Source organism: Phocoena phocoena, chromosome 2 (assembly GCF_963924675.1).
Source record: "Phocoena phocoena chromosome 2, mPhoPho1.1, whole genome shotgun sequence".
NCBI classification, from domain to species: domain Eukaryota; kingdom Metazoa; phylum Chordata; class Mammalia; order Artiodactyla; family Phocoenidae; genus Phocoena; species Phocoena phocoena.
Window position 1 is genome coordinate 140,415,116 of NC_089220.1, and position 18,963 is coordinate 140,434,078.

Consider the following 18,963-nt stretch of genomic DNA (forward strand, 5'->3'; position numbering starts at 1 on the left):
ATATTCCCAGACTGGGGCACGAACCCGTGTCCCCTGCATCAGCAGGCGGGCTCTCAACCACTGCACCACCAGGGAAGCCCAGATCTAGTAGTTTTTGTGTGGAGTGTTTAGGGTTTTCTCTATATAGTATCATGTCATCTGCATATAATGATAATTTTACCTTTTCTTTTTTTTTTTTGCGGTACGTGGGCCTCTCACCGCTGTGGCCTCTCCCGCTGCAGAGCACAGGCTCGGGACGTGCAGGTCCAGCGGCCATGGCCCATGGGCCCAGCCGCTCCGCGGCATGTGGAATCCTCCCGGACCAGGGCACGAACCCACGTCCCCTGCACCAGCAGGCGGACTCCCAACCCATGCACCACCAGGGAAGCCCAATTTTACCTTTTTTTAAAAAACTAAATTTATTTATTTATTTTTGGCTGTGTTGGGTCTTTGTTGCTGCACGTGGGCTTTCCTCTAGTTGGAGTGAGTGGGGGCTATTCTTCATTGCAGTGTGAGGGTTTTCTCATTGTAGTGGCTTCTCTTGTTGAGGAGTGTGGGCTCTTGGTGTGCGGGCTTCAGTAGTTGTGGCACACAGGCTCAGTAGTTGTGGCTCATGGGCTCTAGAGTGCAGGCTCAGTAGTTGTGTCGCACAGGCTTAGTTGCTCCGTGGCATGTGGGATCTTCCCGGACCGGGGAATGTGTCCCCTGCATTGGCCTGCAGATTCCTAACCACTGTGCCACCAGGCAAGTCCCAATTTTACCTTTTTTGAAAACATTTTTATTTATTTTTAGTTTTTGGCTGTGCCCCATGGCTTGTGGGATCTTAGTTCCCCAACCAGGGATCAAACCCATGCCTCCTGCAGTGGAAGCATGGAGTCTTAACCACTGGACCACCGGGGAAGTCCCTATCTGTTTCTTCTTGATTCAGTTTTGGTGAGCTGTATGTTTTTAGAAACTTGTTCGTTTCTTCCATGTTGTCCAGTTTGTTGGCGTATAGTTGTTCATAATATTCTGTTATGGTTTTTTGTATTTCTGCAGTATCAATTGTTATTTCTCCTCTTTTACTTTTTACTTTGTTTATTTGGGTCTTCTCTCATTTCTTCTTGGCGACCTGGGCCAGAAATTTGTCAATTTTGTTTACCCTTTCAAAGAACCAGCTCTCGGTTTTATTGGGTTTTTCCTATATTTTTTTTAATCTTTATTTTATTTATTTCCTCTCTGAACTTTATTATTTCTTCCATCTGCTGACTTCAGGTTTTTTTGTTCTTTTTTTTTTTTTTTTTTTTTTTTTTTAGCGGTACGCAGGCCTCTCACTGTTGTGGCCTCTCCTGTTCAGGAGCACAGGCTCCAGACGCGCAGGCTCAGCGGCCATGGCTCACGGGCCCAGCTGCTCCGCAGCATGTGGGATCTTCCTGGACCAGGGCACGAACCTGCGTCCGCTGCATTGACAGGCAGACTCTCAACCACTGTGTCACCAGGGAAGCCCTTGTTCTTTTTTTTTTTAATTCTTTTAGGTGGTAGGTTAGGTTGTTTATTTGAGTTTATTCTTGCTTTTTTTTTTTGTTTTTTTTTTTTTTTTTTTTTTTTTTTGCGCTACACGGGCCTCTCACTGTTGCGGAGCACAGGCTCCGGACACGCAGGCTCAGCCACTCCGCGGCATGTGGGATCCCCCCAGACCGGGGCACGAACCCGCGTCCCCTACATCGGCAGGCAGACTCCCAACCACTGCACCACCAGGGAAGCCCTATTCTTGCTTTTTGAGGAAGGCCTGTATCACTATGAACTTCCCTCTAAGAACTGCTTTTGCTGCATCCCATAGATTTTGTATGGTTGTGTTTTCATTGTCATTTGTCTCAGGGTATTTTAAATTTTCCTCTTTGATTTCATCATTGACCCGTTGGTTTTTTAGTAGCATGTTGTTTAGTCTCCATGTAATCATTTTTTTCTCATTTCTCTTTCTGTGGTTGATTTCTTGTTTCATGCCCTTATGGTCAGAAAAGATGCTTGAAATAATTTCTGTCCTCTAAAATTTGTTGAGGCTTGTTTTGCATCCTAGTATGTGGTCAGTCCTAGAGAATGTTCCCTGGGCACTTGAAAAGAATGTGTATTGTGTGTTTTTTGAATGTAATGTTCTGAAAATATCAATTGGTCTACCTGTTCTATTGTATGTTGTTTAGGATCTCTGTTGCTTTATTGTTTTTTTGTCTGGAAGATCTGTCCGCTGATGTGAGTGGGATGTTAAAGTCTCCTACTATTATTGTATTCCCATCAGTTTCTCTCTTTATGTCTGTTAGTATTTGTTTTATACATTTGGGTGCTCCTGTATTGGCTGCATATATGTTAACGAGTGTAATATCCTCGTTAACAAAAATTGATCCTTTTATCATTATATAGTGTCCTTCTTTATCTCTCATTTTGGCCTTTGTTTTAAAGTCTGTTTTGTCTGATATGAGTATTGCTACCCCTGCTTTCTTATCATTTCCTTTTAAATGAAATATCTTTTTCCATCCCCTTACTTTCAATCTTTGTATGTCCTTCACCCTAAAGTGGGTCTCTTGTAGGCAGCATATTATAGGCTCTTGTTTTTGTTTTGGTTTGTTTTTTTTAATCAACAGTCTGCCACTTTGTGTCTTTTGATTGGAGCATTTAGTCCATTGACATTTAAGGTAATTACTGACAGATATGTATTTATTGCCGTTTTAAACCTGTTTTCCAGTTGATTTTGTATTTCTTCTTTGTTCCTTTTTCTGTTTTTCCTATTGTGGTTTGATGGTTTTCTTTTGTGTTATGCTTGTGTCCTCTTCTTTTTGTTTTTTTGTGAATCTGTTGTATGTTTTTGATTTGTGAGTCATTCTTTTTTAAAAAAAATATCTCATGGGTATTTATTTTATTTTTTTATAAATTTATTTATTTTTGGCTGCATTGTGTATTCATTGCTGCACGTGGGCTTTCTCCAGTTGTGGCATGTGGGGGCTACTCTTCGTTGTGGTGCACATGCTTCTCAGCATGGTGGCTTCTCTTGTTGTGGCGCGTGGACTCTAGGTGCACAGGTTTCAGTAGTTGTAGTGTGTGGGCTCAGTAGTTGTGGCCTATGGGCTCTAGAGCGCAGGCTTAGTAGTTGTGGCGCACGGGCTTAGTTGCTCTGTGGCATGTGGGAACTTCCTGGACCAGGGATCAAACCCGTGTCCCCTGTATTGGCAGTCAGATTCTTCTTTTTTTTTTCATTGTTGTACACAACACTTATTGTTTTTGCATTTGCTGCCAGGAATGTTTGCCATGAGTTCACAGCCAAGTTGTAGATAGTGATCTGTGACCCTCAAAGCATGACGGTGTCCACTCTTCCTGAGTCCATACCTGGACTCAGTCTCCACTTGGCTTGTTTGGGTTGGTTTAAGCTGTAAGCTGATTCAAACCTTTCTACACAAGCTGTGTATACATTCCAAACACAGACCATCTATCACCCTGGTCGTGAAGTCTGAGAGGAACAACATAAAGTGGTTTATAGCACTTATTGATTTTAACTTGGCTCATGTCCCAAACTAGTTAGGAGATAAGGCATTCCTCAGCAGGCAGGCAGATTCTTAACCACTGTGTGACCAGAGAAGTCCTGTGAGTCATTCTTTTTGATGCTTAGTTGTCCCATCTTTGATCTGTGGGAGCCCCTTCAAGCTGGCTCCTGTGTCCTTTTGATATGAACTCATTAAACCTTGAGAAGCTTTCTTACTTTGAGCCCCAACAAGATGTCCTGGGCACATTTCTTGTACTAAACCTAGAGTCAGTTGTTTTTCCAAGAAGCCAGGGGTTTTTTTGTGTGAATGTGTGTGAGAAATGATATTTAGAGGCCACATTCTGGGCACCAGAGATGCTTATTCTGCTGGATATATCTGTTCCTAAAAAATATATTTTTAATAAGAGGAAAGGAAGATCATGAGTTTATGCAGGTATTAAAATGTAAGATTATCCTTTTTTTTTTTTTTTTTTTTTTGCGGTACGCGGGCCTCTCACTGTTGTGGCCTCTCCTGTTGCGGAGCACAGGCTCTGGACGCACCGGCCCAGCGGCCATGGCTCACGGGCCCAGCCATCCCACGGCATGTGGGATCTTCCCGGACCGGGGCACAAACCTGCGTCCCCTGCATCAGCAGGTGGACTCTTAACCACTGCGCCACCAGGAAAGCCCAAGATTATCCTTTTTATGTAACTGATTTTATACTGAAAATCTTGGTTCCTAAGATTTTCTTACTACACACATAACACACACACACACCCATACACACCAATTTTTAAATATCAAAATCAATATTATTTCTAATGTTAGGACAACTGCATAAAGTTGAGGGTGTATTTACAATTCTTTTTGTCCTTAGAATATATCATATTAAGAATGTATAAGTCAAAATACTGTGTTTTACAAGTCACTGGGGATAATTTTTTTCTCTACATGGTTATGTCACCTACTTGATACAGAGTTAGGTTGTTTCTGTTTTTCAGTTTTTAGGGAATGCTTTTGTTTATTTAGTTTAATTTTGTATATGTATTTGAAATTATGTAAAACATTTATGTGATTCCAAAATTACATAACAAGGTATATGCAGAAAAGTCTTGCTTCCATTCCTGTCCGTTTCACCCTGTTCTCTCCTTCCCCATAGGTAACCATTTTTTATTGACTTTTGGTTTACTGCTCCATTGCTCCTTTTTTGCAAATATGAACAAATGTGTGTGTGTATGTGTGAGAGTGATTATTTCCTCCATTTTTACACAAAAAATAGCATACTTGTTTACTGTTTTGCACCTAGAGCAATAGTGAAAAAACAGCAACAAAACCTTTTATTATGGAATGTCCCAAACATATATAAAAATGGAAAGAATGGTATAATGAACCTTCTTTTAACAGTTACCAACTCAGTGGCCCATCTTGTTTCATCTATGTTCTTACTCACCTCTCCCCCAGTGGATTGTTTTTAAACAAATTCCAGCATTATAGTATCTATTTCAGTATATATATCTAAAAGATAAAGTTTTATCCTCAAAAAGTACCAAAACATAGACATAATATCATCACATCTCAAAATTAATAATAATTCCTTATTATCAAATCTTAATATCAAATGGCAGATGTCTCAGTGTTGTCATCATTAAGTTAGGGTTAAAATATCTGATTGTCTCATTTCTTTTTACACTTGGCTTGCTTGAATCAGGATCCAAATAAGGGCTATACATGGCAGTTGTATACACTGAAAATGTCTTTTAAGTCTCTTTTAATCTGTAAATTCCTCTTCCCTTAATCTTTTTTTTCCACTGAAATTTTTTTTGTTGAAAACACTGGATTGTTTGTCCTGTAGAGGCCCTATATTCTGGATATTGCTGCTTAAAGCAGAGATCTTTTCCTGACCTCCCTAACAACTTATCCCTCCAAGCACTCCTCTGACCCCAGGTCAGTGGCCCCCTTAGTGAGTAGTACAGTTGTCCCTTTTTTCCTAAGAAGGGCCTCTTCAGATGCAGGCACCAGCTTAGTCTCTTGCTTTCTCCCTCTGGGCTGTCCCCATTAGAGAGCTTCAATGAGTCTGCCTGTAGGACTTGTTAGCCTCTGGTTCTCTCCTGGGGCTGAGAACAAAGGAGCTGCTACCTATCCTGTGCTTTCCTGTGGGTGTATGTGGTCAGTTGTGGCTCAGGGCACCCCCCAGAGTGGGCTGAGGTTATGGAAGCTCAGTTAGTCTGCACTGGGGCTTCTGAGCATTATTAACCAGGTAGGCTCAGGTCTACTTTGGAAGTCCCTGATCAGCTGACTAAAGCTGTTGAGTAGGAACCTGCTGAGCTAGGGTAGAGACCCTGGTGAGTCTGGCAGTGTAATGAGGTCTTAGAATTCAAGAAGTGCCTTGGGCCTCTGAAAAGGAAAACGTGGTCCTCTGCTAAGCCAGAGGAGAGAAGTACTCACAGTCCTGAGAGAAGTACTCACAGTCCTACATGTAGGACTAATCTTTGGGAAAATACGGTCAGGTCTGTTTTTGATTAATAAGGTGAGAGGCAAAGCTAGCTTGGGTGTCAGTGTCAACACTTCATGAGGTCTGGGGATTTCACTAGTGTCCTAGGAGAGCTGGAAGAGAGAATGGTTGGGGGAGGAGGTCATTCTGACCCATGTCCTAGGAAAGCCAGACAGCTCTGATTGGAGAGCTACAGGCCTGTGGCTCCTGCGTGAACTGCTTTCTTGCTGTTCTTTCCTAGACTTGCCAGGTGTGCCAGATGCTGCTGCCCAACCAGTGCAGTTTCTGTGCCCACCAGCGGATCCACGCCCACAAGTCCCCCTACTGTTGTCCGGAGTGTGGAGCCCTCTGTCGCTCTGCCTACTTCCAGACGCATGTAAAGGAGAATTGCCTGCACTATGCCCGCAAGGTGGGCTACAGGTGGGTGCTACCTGACTCACTGTCCTGGGCTTGCCCAGTGGCTGGTTATTTTTCTGGACCAGAACTCATTTAAGACTTGACTTTTGGGAGTTCCCTGGTGGTCTAGTGGTTAGGATTTGGTGCTTTCACTGCTGTGGCCTGGATTCAATCCCTGGTTGGGAAATTGAGATCCTGCAAGCCACGAGGCACGGCGAAAAAAAATGAGTTTTGATCTTAAGAGGCCTGAGCTGCAGCCTAATAAGAGAAAAATGTTGATTGGTATGTGGACAGACATTTTTAATCTTGTAGGGAACCAGAATAGCAAGGGGAAGAAGAATAAGGAGTTAAAAAGTTAAACATTAAAAAAAAAAAAAAAAAAAAAAAGCTTTGGGACTTCCCTGGCTGTTCAGTGGTTAAGACTGCGTTTCCACTGTAGGGCACGTGAGTTCGATCCCTGGTTGGAGAACTAAGATCCCACATGCCATGCGCGGCACAGCCAAAAGATAAAAAAATAAATAAATTAAAAAAAAAAAAGCTTTAAATGGGAAGATTTGAGGGAGATTAGAATATATATAAGCATTCACTTTGTCAGTTTGTTTTTTAAAAGTATATAAATTTGTTCACAAAGTTATCGTGTTTGGCATATTAATTTTAAAGTACTATTTCAGTAATAAATTTACAACTGTCAGTACTTTCAAATGTTCTCAATTTTTGTTAACAAATGGCAAGATGCCAAACTCAAAGGACTGTAGTATCTTTGTCAGTTTGTGAGAAGCAAAACCTAAGAATGGAAAAAATCATCAGCTTCATGGTAAAACTGAGAAAACTCTATTTTAATTAAACTGAATCTTCTCCATTGTGTTGAACAAATATAAGCAAGAAGTCATTTTCAGGAAAAAGATCAAAATGAGGGAGAACACTCCGTCCAAAACTCATTGATCCATCATTTTACATTGACGCAATCAGGTCTCCTTTACTGGTTTACTGGTTGCTCAGGAGTTTCTACATCTTCTCATGCTTTACTTGATTATTTTTACTTCAGAAATATAATTTTCCCCAGATTTATTAAGGTTTTCTTCTCTTTGGTATTAAATATTTTTATTGATTTAGTTCATTTAATAAACATTTCTTGAGTACTTACTGTTGTCTTTAGCATTGTGCCAGACACTCAAGATACAAAGATGATTAAGACCCAGCTCCTGCCCTCAAGGGGCTTCAGTCTGATAGGTTACAGACATGCACACAAGTAATTACGATTCAAAGTGTTAAGTCCCATAGTTGAGGAGTGGTCAGGAAAGCTTCATAGAGGAGATACTAGGAGATTTTAGGTAGAAGAAAGCAGGAGTGCATATCTGGCAAGAGCATAGGCAAGGGATACCAGCACACATAAAAGGACTTACAGGAATGATGAGCATTTCAATAGATGTAGGTCAGGATGAACCGGAGGAAGGGTGAGAAATGAGACTAGGGAGTTGGTAGAGGTCAGGCCGTGCAAGACCTTGTATTCCTTGGCAGACGTTTGGACTTTATCCAGTGGACAGTGATGAGCTACAGAAAGATTTGCAGCAGGGGAGTGATCCAACTGGATATGTGTTTTAGAAAGATCATTCTGGAAAGCTGACATGTATATTAGAGGGGAGAGATTAGAGACTGGTTGTGTGGCAATCCTGATGAGAGACTGAGGGATTCAGCTAAGGCATGGCTGTGGGGATGGAGAGAAGGTAAATTTGAGAGAGATTAGGAAGTAGAAACATTAGGGCTTGATGATAGTTTGTATACTGGGGTGAGGGATAGGGAGTGGTTAGTGATCTTCCAGGTTTCTCTCTTGGTATAAGCATGTCCAAATGTAGACTGATTTCTTTTACATGTTATGGAGAATGGAGAAGCTAAAGTGTATGGGAAGAAAATAATCCAGAGATGGGGTTATACAAAGCCCTTGCCTCCGTGTTGCAGAAGAGCATTGCTGGGCAGCATCCCAGGCTACATTTTAAAACCAAACACCTGAACCTGTGTTTTTTGCAGTTTTCATAAAGTTTGAAAATACCTTTCTAACTTTGACTTAAGTGTATGCTGATTGTTTCAAGATCAAATCGAATCCAATAGCAATGCAATCAACACTTTAATTTTTGTATTTGAATCTTGAATCCAAGAAATTTTCAGTAACACAGATGGATTAATAACATTTTTTGTCTTTTAATTAAATATTTTACTTTCTTCTGTAAGAGTAGAAACAAACCTAATGTCTCAAAAGGAATTTAGTTTATCAAGCCTTTGTAAGAAATGTCAGACAAAAAAGTATTATGATTCAGCTAGAGGTATTACTGAAGATATTGACATTAAAATTTTCAGTGATCTGTGGTTGAACTCAGAAGATATATACACACTAATACAGTATTCATTATACTTAAGATCTTCAACTATTAATGTGTTTTTCTGGTAACAGCTTTATTCAGATGTAATTCACGTACCATCCTATTCACCCATTTAAAGTGTCCTATTTGGTGGTTTTTACTATATTCACAGAGTTGTACAATCAGTCACCACAATCAATTTTAGAATATTTTCATCAACCAAAAAGAAACCCTATATTTGCAATCCTCCCATGCCCCCAACCCTAAGCAACTGCTTTCTGTCTCATAGATGTGTCTCCTTCGGACGTTTCATGTAAATGGAATCATATAACATGTGGTCTTAGCCTAATGTTTTCAAGATTCATCCATGTTGTAACATATATTAGTATTTCATTCCTTTTTTGTTTCTACCTGTTGGCTATTATGAATAATGCTGCTAATGAACATTCATGTACAAGTTATTATGTAACACATGTTTTCAGTTCTTTTGGATATATACCTAGCAGTAAAATAAGGAACTACCAGATTGTTTTCCAAAGTGGCTATACCACATTTATATTCCTATCAGCAGTGTATGAGAGTTTTGATTTCTTCACATATTTGTTATTGTCTGACATTTGCATATAGCTGTTGTGGGTATAAAGTTGTATTTCATGATTTTGATTTGTATTTCTCTGATGGATAATTATGTTGAGCATATCTTCATAAATTTATTGGCCATTTGTATATTTTCTTTGGAGAAATATCTATTCAGATCCTTTGCCCATTTAAAAATTGTGTTATTTGTCTTTCTGTTGTTGAGTTGTAAGAGTTCTTTATATATTCTGGTTACAAGTCCCTTGTCAGATGTATGATTTGCTAATATTTTCTCCCATTCTCTGGGTATTAATTTTTTTTTTTTTTTTTTTTGGTACGCGGGCATCTCACTGTTGTGGCCTCTCCCGCCGCGGAGCACAGGCTCCAGACGCGCAGGCTCAGTGGCCATGGCTCACGGGCCCAGCCGCTCTGCGGCATGTGGGATCCTCCCGGACTGGGACACGAACCCGCATCCACTGCATCGGCAGGTGGACTCCCAACCACTGCGCCACCAGGGAAGCCCTGGGTATTAATATTTTTTAGGAAATTCTCAGAAGGTACCTATGTTCCATTTCACTGAGCTCTACTACAGAGTTTTACAATATTATATTTTTAGAATTCTATAAATTATTCTGCTCTTTCTTGAAAATTTGTGACCAGTGTCGTAAGAGAGCAAGTTTAGACTGTTTAATAATGTGTTATTTTCTTATTATTTGTGGTTATTGGCAAAGCTAAATATTTTACTGCTCTTTATCTTTTCTAAAACTTTATGTGTTTGACAGCATATGGTTCTATAATTGTCTGTTTTCTCTTTTTCTCTTAAACAGTTGGTAAAGAGCTGTGTCATAGGGTTGGATTTCTCTTCTGCAGAGTTTTTCATCAGTTTGTAAACCCTGCTTGATTCAGTCCTTCACTGAGGCTACTTGGCACATGTTCTTTTACCCCTTTATATTCTTACTTTCCATGAGGTTTCTTCCAGGAATGTCTGCTGGGTAAATAGAATGGATTTTCAGTCGCATTTACATTGCTCCTGTAGGAGTTTGGTCAAACTGCACAAATAAAACCACTTAGGAGATTTCTTACATGTCAGGTGTATTTGCCACTTTGGATGAATTTGGAAATATGTGGATTTTTTTTCTCCTCATAATTACTTGTGGTATGGATGTACTTCTGTGTGCTAGGAGTTGGTCACTATTTTGTTTAGCAGGAGAGAAAAGAAAATATAATTTAAGTGTAAGTAGTTTGTATAGTTGCTGTAACACATGTACACATTTAGTAACGAATGCTCATAGACCTCAGTTGCGAACAGGCTTTGAGTTCTGTGCACTTCTCCTCATTGCTAATTAAGTTTGCAAAAGGTGATTCTGTCCCCCACCCCCACTCCCCAACACACACAAAAGGAAGAAAAACAAAAAGGACTGGTCAGGATTCTGTGATGAGTTATGTGGATTGCAAAAATGGGCTAATGTATTGAAATGCAGGCTAATATTGGGAGTCAAAGAATTCTTAAGTGAAGGGATGTCCTTTCAGTAAAGCAACAGCCTCTCTACTAGCCTCTGTTTAGCCTACTGGGATGTCAAGGTTATAGGAGCAAGCAGTATTTGCAACAAACGGAAAATAATAGTTATCTCAAGAGGAATAGCTGGGAGCAGGGAAGGTGTTTTCTCATGTAGGGGAGACCTGTGTGTGTTTATAGGCATGAAGAAAGACTGAACACATGAGAGGGTCTAGGAACCTGAATAGATGCAGGTTAGCCTGGAGGAAGGTCACATCATTTTCTGATACTGAAGGAAGGAAACACGGTATTTATAGAGAGATATTCTGAAGTTGAAAGAAGAGTACAGCAGACCTCAATTTCAGAAAAACGGTTTAAGACAGTTGATACTTTACAAAAATAATATATGCACTAAACAAAACTCAGAAAATTTGAATTGGTAGGGAAAAAAAGAAAAATGTTATCCATAGTCCCACCAAGGAGACACTAGAACACTTATGAGCTGCACGGTCCAAAGTGGTATCAGGGGGACTTGCCTGGTGGTGCAGTGGTTAAGAATCCGTCCCCCAATTCAGGGGACACGGGTTTGATCCTTGGTCTGGGAAGATCCCACATGCCACAGAGCAACTAAGCCCGTGCGCCACAACTACTGAGCCCATGTGCCACAACTACTGATCCCGCGCACCTAGAGCCCGTGCTCTGCAACAGGAGAAGCCACTGCAATGAGAAGCCCACACACCGTGACGAAGAGTAGCCCCCACTCACCGCAACTAGAGAAAGCCCGTGCACAGCAACGAAGACCCAACGCAGCCAAAAATAAATAAACAAACAAAAAATACATTTATAAAAAGAAAAGAAAACCCAAAATAGTATCAGGCACATGTGACTACTGAGCACTTGAAGTGTAGCCAGTGCAACTGGCCATTTTATTAATTTAAATTTAAATAGTTACATGGACAGTGCAATGTAGAACATGTCCATCATCACAGCAAGTTCCATCAGAGAGTGCTGCTCTAGAGCATTTCTTCTTGGGCTTTGAGGGCTGTTTTTTTTAATGTGGTTGTTATGGCGAGTGTAGCATTCTGTAGTTGTACATTTTATTCAGTGAACATCCCTGCCTGTTCGGCTCCAGCTTGCGGAAGACACAGGCTTTCTGCAGTCTCCTTCTGAAATTCCTCTTGGACTCCTTCAGTTGTTATCACACTTAAATGGATACTGTTGATGTCATTTTTGAACCATTCTCTACCCTCTCCACCCCCACCAGACTCTCTTGGCTGTGTTCAAGTTTTTGGTTTGCAGAAGAATATTTTCTGGCCAGTGAGGGGAGGGGAGGCTGTCTTCCCCCTTTTCTACCAGGTTGGGTGTTGGGCTTGGGGGACCCTGGGTGACTGCATTGTGCCAGGCGGCAGCAAGCAGGCTCTCGAGGTGTACATGTGGAGGATAGAAGACTGACTGCCTGAGGGAGGAGGAGAGGGAGGGTCCCTGAGATGGCCCTGTTCCTGTCTTCCATTCTTCCTTTTCCAACACTACTTCTCGGTCTGACATGCCTACTCCCCCCGCACCCCCCAACATCTGTTATCCAGGTGCATCCACTGTGGGGTAGTCCACTTGACCTTGGCCTTGCTGAAAAGCCACATCCAGGAGCGACACTGCCAGGTTTTCCACAAATGTGCATTCTGCCCCATGGCCTTCAAGACTGCCAGTAGCACCGCGGACCACAGCGCCACCCAGCATCCCACCCAGCCCCACAGACCCTCCCAGTGAGTGCAGCTCCAGGGCCAGCAGGCCTGTGGAGCAGAGCTGATAGATTGGGTGCTCTGTGGGGAGGTGTTGGGATGGACTGGGAAGCCTGGGCTAGTGGCAGAGATGCCTGGAGTCCTCTAAAGACATCCTGAGTCTGCTGAGTATCAACGTTGGCTCAGAGTATTGCTTCCCCAAACCTGACTCTGGTTCAGAGAGATCAGAGATGGGGTGGAGGGGCCTTGCGGTTCTGCCAGCGCAGCCTTGGGTACCTCACACGCTGGGGCTTGTCTCGTCAGGCTCATTTATAAGTGCTCCTGTGAAATGGTCTTCAACAAGAAGAGGCACATTCAGCAGCATTTTTACCAGAATGCCAGTAAGGCGCAGGTGGGCGTCTTCAAGTGCCCTGAGTGCCCGCTCTTGTTCCTGCAGAAGCCAGAGTTGATGCAACATGTCAAGGTGGGACGCCTTGGGGAAGGAGGCTGGGGAGAAGGGCACATGCCTCAGGCCGGGGGTCTGACTCTGTGCATCTTTCCCCTTGCCCAGTCAGTAATCGCTCTCCCCATCCCCAGAGCACCCACGGTGTTCCCCGAAACGTGGACGAGCTGTCAAGCCTCCAGTCTTCAGCAGACACATCTTCAAGCCGCCCTGGCTCTCGAGTTCCCACTGAACCCCCAGCCACTAATGTGGCTGCTCGGGGCAGCTCCCTGCCCTCTAGCCGCTGGGGCAGGCCAGAAGCCCATCGCAGGGGTGAGGCCAGGCCCCGGCTGAGGAACACTGGCTGGACCTGCCAGGAGTGCCAGGAGTGGGTTCCTGATCGGGAGAGCTATGTGTCCCACATGAAAAAGAGCCATGGTCGGGTAAGTGTAGCCACACGGGCACAGTGCAGCCCCCGATTCTCTGGACTTCTGTCCTGTGGGGTCATAGCCCCCTTATGTGGACAACTTCCTGGTGCTTTGGGCATGGTGGGTACTACAGATCTTGAGGTCTTGGGGCATCCTCCTTTCTGCCTTCATCATCTGAGAAGAAAAATGCACCCAGAACTGTCTTACGGTTCTGATGCTTTGCATCCTGTCATCTCCCATAGACGTTGAAGCGGTACCCATGTCGGCAGTGTGAACAGTCCTTCCATACCCCCAACAGCCTGCGCAAACACATCCGCAACAACCACGACACAGTAAAGAAAGTCTACACTTGTGGGTGAGTCCCTGGGGGCGGGAGCCAGGAGGCCTGAATTTATCAAGACTGTCCATAGTACCACTGGGGCTTTTCTCTGCTGTGAGATTAGGGCTCAAAGGCAAGAGATAAGCAGGTTTCTAACGGGAATGTGCTGTGGCTAGGTCAGAAATGAGGGCATTCCAGAAATAAGCTGCTGGAGCCTGGTGGCTCTGGAGCCCTCCCCCTTCCCAACTCCCTAACCCCAGGCTGGCCTGCCAGTCAGCAGTGGAGGGCCCTGAGGTTTGAGAGGAGTGGTGGCAATGTGAGCATGTGCCCCGGTCGGCTGTGAGCCTTCAGCACCATCTGTCCGCGCTTTAGGACAGGACAGGCCACTCTTTCAGGCTGACCACTAGCCCAGCACTTGGGTCTCTGGACCCTGATACCAGAGAGTGGAGAGTGCAGTCATAGCTCAGGGCCAGTACAGATACTCTGATTTGCTGTTGTTGTCTGCCACCTTGGCTGGCTTGCTGGCTAGATTTCTCTGGGGAGTACCCAGCACCACCCAGCCAGCCTGAGGGCCACTCTGCCTGCTCCAAACTCTCTCCCCGCTGGAGCCAGAAGCAGTTTTGCCTCTGCCTGCCTTCCAGACCTGCCTGGCCCCCCTGGGCCCCGGAGCCTGTCATCTTACATGACCTCTTTCGGCTGTACTTTTGCAGGTATTGCACAGAGGACAGCCCCAGCTTTCCTCGGCCCTCCCTCCTGGAGAGCCACATCAGCCTTATGCATGGTATCAGAAACCCTGATTTGAGCCAGACGTCCAAAGTCAGACCTTCGGGCGGACATTCCCCTCAGGTGAGTGTGGGACCCCTGCCGACTGGAGCAGCTTGCCCAGTGCGGCTGGAGCTGGAGAGGCACTAGGAAGGCTACAGGGAGCCCATTTGTCCTTGTGGCCATGGAGCAGCCAGCAGTGACAGCGTCCCTCAATGCCAGTCACTCTCTAGTCTTGTGTGACCTGCCTGGGGACTGCACACAAAGAAAGGACAGGAACAAAGACCCACAAGGCAGCCCGTTGACCGTTTTTTCTTTATATTTCCCTGTCACTGCGACCCCCTTCCTTGGGTGTATGCTGCATTCTGTGGCCATCGGAGTACTTTCACACATACCCTCCTGCTTCTGCCCCTCTGCAGTCCTAGGAGGCAGGGGTAGGCAGGGCTCACTGTTAGGTGAGGGTGGCCATGCTTGGCTGAGTCACCTCCCCACCCCCACCCCCAGTTACAGAGGAGCCAGACCTAGACTCCTGCTCTCCTGGACCTTCGTTCCTCCGGCCTCATCCCTATTTCATGCCCTAGTCCATTTCTGGTCAACTTCTGGAGCAGCCTCCTCGCAGTAGGGTCTTCCCACTCCACGGCGAGGGACTGCTGCTCAGAGGGGCAGGCATGTCTGGGAAACTGCCTGGATTTTGAGGAGTTTCTTTAATGGCTATTCAGAGAAGGGCCCTGGTCTGCAAAGGCCCTTTCACACACAGCAGGAAGGGTGTCAATTGACATTTTGGCAACATCTGTCTATGATTAAAATGCATACCCTCCCTTCTCTGCCAAATGCATACATCCTCTGATCTAGCAATTCTGCTTCTAAGATTTATCTGTCAGATATCTTTGGCCTTGGGCATAAAGAAATGTGTCAATATATGTTTTTAAGTGAAAAAAGCAGGGTGAAGAAAAGTGTGCGTGTAATGCTATCATTTCATAAAAGGCAGTAGTTTTATTTCTGTGTACGGATAGAATATCTTTTGGAGGAGCCACAGAACCCAGGTAATACGGTGTTCCCTGGAGAGCAGGGCTGGGGAGCCGGGTAGGAGGGACTTAATCTTTTCTGTACCCTTCCCATATCTTTGGAATGTTGTGCCACATGTATGTGTTACATTAAACAAACATAAGAAACAAACCAAACCTAAACCAGAATTTAGGGCTGTGGTGAGCCTGGCCTGGGTGGTGATTCTGTGAGTCCTTGGGCTGCGTTTATCATGTTTGGGGGGCTCATGTCTCGGGCTCACATCGTTTCCCCTTTCAGGTGAACCATCTGAAAAGACCAGTCAGCAGAGCAGGGGATGCTCCAGACACCAGCAATGGCGCGACTGTCTCTTCCACCAAAAGGCACAAGTCCCTTTTCCAGTGTGCGAAATGTAGCTTTGCCACAGACTCAGGGCTCGAGTTTCAGAGCCACATACCTCAGCACCAGAAGGACAGCTCCACAGCCCAGTGTCTCCTCTGTGGCTTGTGCTACACCTCTGCCAGCTCCCTCAGCCGCCACCTCTTCATCGTCCACAAGGTGAGAGACCAGGAGGAGGAAGAGGCAGAGGCGGCAGAGCCAGAGGAGGGCTCTGGGGAGGAGGTGTCCGTGGAGACCAGGGAGAACGGACTGGAAGAGTGTGCCGAGGAGCCTCTGTTGGGTGACTCAGAGGCCAGGAGGTCACTGGGCCTGGCCCCTGACGAGGATGGTGCCCAAGATGCTCAGAGTCAACCACAGGCCTCTCAGGACCGGGACAGCCACACACCGTCCCCACAGGTGTGACTGGAAGCTTTGCAGTGTGCAGTCGGGTGGTGTCGTGGTGTCCTCCGCCTGCCACCTGGACAGTGGGAAAGAGAAGGCTCCACCCCGGTGTGAGTGTGGCTGGCTGGGCCCTGGAGCAGTGTCTGCCCTGAGCTGCTGGGGGCTGGGTGTCCCCCAGCCCCAGGAGATGGCGGGGTCGTCCAGGACCCTCACAGCTCTGAATTTGCTTCTGTTATTTATGGCTTTGTGCTGCTTCCTGGTACCCCAACTTTTGTCGGCGTCCTTCCAGCCCCAGGCTGCTTAAGTGGCCCAACCCCGATGCTGTCACCTCAGCTAGAAACCCCTCAGCAGCTGTGCTCTTCTGGGAGGCTCCCTGCTCGTTGCCTTCAGCCAGGGGCCTCCTGACAGCAGCTCTCTTTCTTGCCACTGGAGCCTGAGAAGGGGGATGAGGGTGCTGGCGCAGTCCCTCTCAGAGAGCTCGCCCAGCCTGGCTTGCAGAGGGCCCTTGGTCACCATGCTGTTCCTTTCTGTCTTCTCTGATTCGTTCCCCAAAAAAGAGTCCTGGAGAATTAATTGTCACACTGGCCCATCCTGTCTGTGTGGGGGGAGAAACTTCTGCAGCACACCTCTGTCTGGAGCCCGGGAGAGCAGGAAACGCAGCCAAGTCAGGCAGGCACCGAGAGGCAGACCCCCTTCAGAAGGAGCTGTGCGTCCTTGTTCTGCTGCTGTTCTGCCTTTCCTGACGAGTGGGGTTTGGGGCACAGAGACACTGGGATATTTGTACTCTTGCTCCTGTGCCATTAGAGAGGCTGCTGCCCCGGCAGGCCAGCCCCCCTCCTCTCGGCTGCACCCGTGTTGCTCAGACTATATTTCAAATAAAAAAAATCTTCTTACCATGCAGGTAGGCTCTTGTATTCCTCTTCCAGTGAGCCTGGCCCTACCCTACTCCACCTAAGACTTCCCTCATTGTCCCATCTCTGAGGGAGAACAGTGTTTCCTGCTGCCCAAGGACGGTCCTCTCTAGATTTGGGAGCTGTGGTGTGGAAACCAGGAGCTCAGTACTTCTGAAGGGGTGAGGGGAGGGTCTTATGCTGGTCAAGAGTCACCTCCAAGTTCTCCCCTGAGCTAGCAGCCTTGGTTTTTAGGGCCTATTGAAATTTTCCTGGGCACCTCCATCTTTCCTACAAACAGTTTTTCAAACTAAGAGAACCCTTTACTGGTGGGAGGAGGGAGAGGGATAGAAGGGAGGAATTCTGTACTTTTCTTGCACTCTTCAAGAGGCCTTGATATCACCCCTGCCACAGGGAACTCGGGTGTGGCAGAATTGGGATTAGACATGGGAGGCTGGGCTGTCTTTTCTCTGATGGCAGAGTTAGGACCTGACCTAGCACAAGGAGCCAGCTGTGCGGAGGTGTCCTCTGACCTCTGCTCCGAGTAGCTGCCGCAGCCCTGCATGGGTGGGATGTGGGGCTGGGCCCGTCAGGATCTAGTGCAGAAAAGGGAAGTGGGTGCTGACTGCATTCTTAGAGGCGATCCTTCAAGGAAGACATTGAATATCAATGATAAATTATTAAGTCAGGTAAATATGCCTGACCTTTTCACAATTGAAAAAAAAATTTCTTCCTCTGTCAAATGCCAGATTTTTAGTGGAAATGCTAATGGCATTGGGAAAGGTTAGCGCTTGTTTCAGTTTCAGAGAAACAGTGCTTTTTAATGATTGCCATACCTGGCAAGGCCACCATGTCCCTGCTTCCCAAGCAGGCAGCGAGGGCAAACCGGGCCTGATTCTGGCTGCATGCAGAGCCAGAGCTGGCCCCAACTCAGCTGTCATCCCTTCCTAATTCCAGTTGCAGGGTGCCTACCCTGCACCTGGGGCCATTCACAGGAACAGATTATAGAGGAGGCTGATAGAAGCGTTCAAAATGGATGGCCGAACCACTTTCAGAGACTGTAGCTGGAGCTGGGGGAGAGGAGGTGGTGAAATCACAGGTTTGACCTGTCCTGACCTCAGATCTATCTCCCTCCTGGGAATGGTATGGAGTGGAAAGAATGTCGAGCCACTCACCAAGAAACCTGGGTCACAGCCTGGGTTCTGCCCTCAACCAGCTCTTAACAAACCTCTTCACCAGCCCCTCCCCTTCAAGATAGACCTAGTATTTCCCATCCAACTCGATTCACAGGCTTTTGTGAGGTGATAAGTATGGAAGCATTTTCTAGTTTATGAAACACTATCAACGTCAGGGATTATTGACTATGAAACACTATCAATGTCAGGGTGGAGTGTACCTTGCCAGGCTATTCGGACTTGATGCTGATGGTCAGTTATGATTGGTCTGGGACATCTCTCCACTGTTTAGTAAGAGTGATGATTGACAGCACTTTCAGTCCTGCTTGTGGGCCCAGCATCTTTCTAAAAACACTTTGCAGTGATTCTCACTTTGTCCTCACAGTGATCTCACAGTTAGCCTCCATTTTACAGAGAAGAAAACCGAGGCTCAGAGAGGTTAAATAAGTCGCTGGGTGACCTTGTAAGTCAAGCCCATCTGGTTCTAAAGTCCATGATGTCAGCTGCTGTGTTGCCTTAGTGACCCGGCTACTTTGGCTGGCTGCCAGCTTATCAACAGTTTGCAGCCATCCAGACAACTGCTTTCCTACCTCCCCTGCAGTTGGGGTGCCCCACTGAGCACCAGGTTCTCTTTGGAGTCAGTCTGTGCCTTTTCACCCCAAGGAGGGCCCT

At 45.7% G+C, this 18,963-nt stretch overlaps 1 protein-coding gene across 1 annotated transcript in view; it reads left to right on the forward strand.

Moving 5' to 3' along the window:
- ZNF592 (zinc finger protein 592) overlaps window positions 1–16,247 on the forward strand; it is a 28,487-nt gene extending 12,240 nt beyond the window's left edge. The window contains exons 2-8 of the mRNA XM_065872685.1: window positions 6,199–6,377; window positions 12,362–12,538; window positions 12,818–12,977; window positions 13,091–13,378; window positions 13,606–13,718; window positions 14,393–14,528; window positions 15,747–16,247. Coding sequence (XP_065728757.1) covers window positions 6,199–6,377; window positions 12,362–12,538; window positions 12,818–12,977; window positions 13,091–13,378; window positions 13,606–13,718; window positions 14,393–14,528; window positions 15,747–16,247 — 1,554 coding nt within the window. The remainder of the gene's footprint in view (window positions 1–6,198; window positions 6,378–12,361; window positions 12,539–12,817; window positions 12,978–13,090; window positions 13,379–13,605; window positions 13,719–14,392; window positions 14,529–15,746) is intronic.
- The last annotated feature ends 2,716 nt before the right edge of the window (window positions 16,248–18,963 follow it).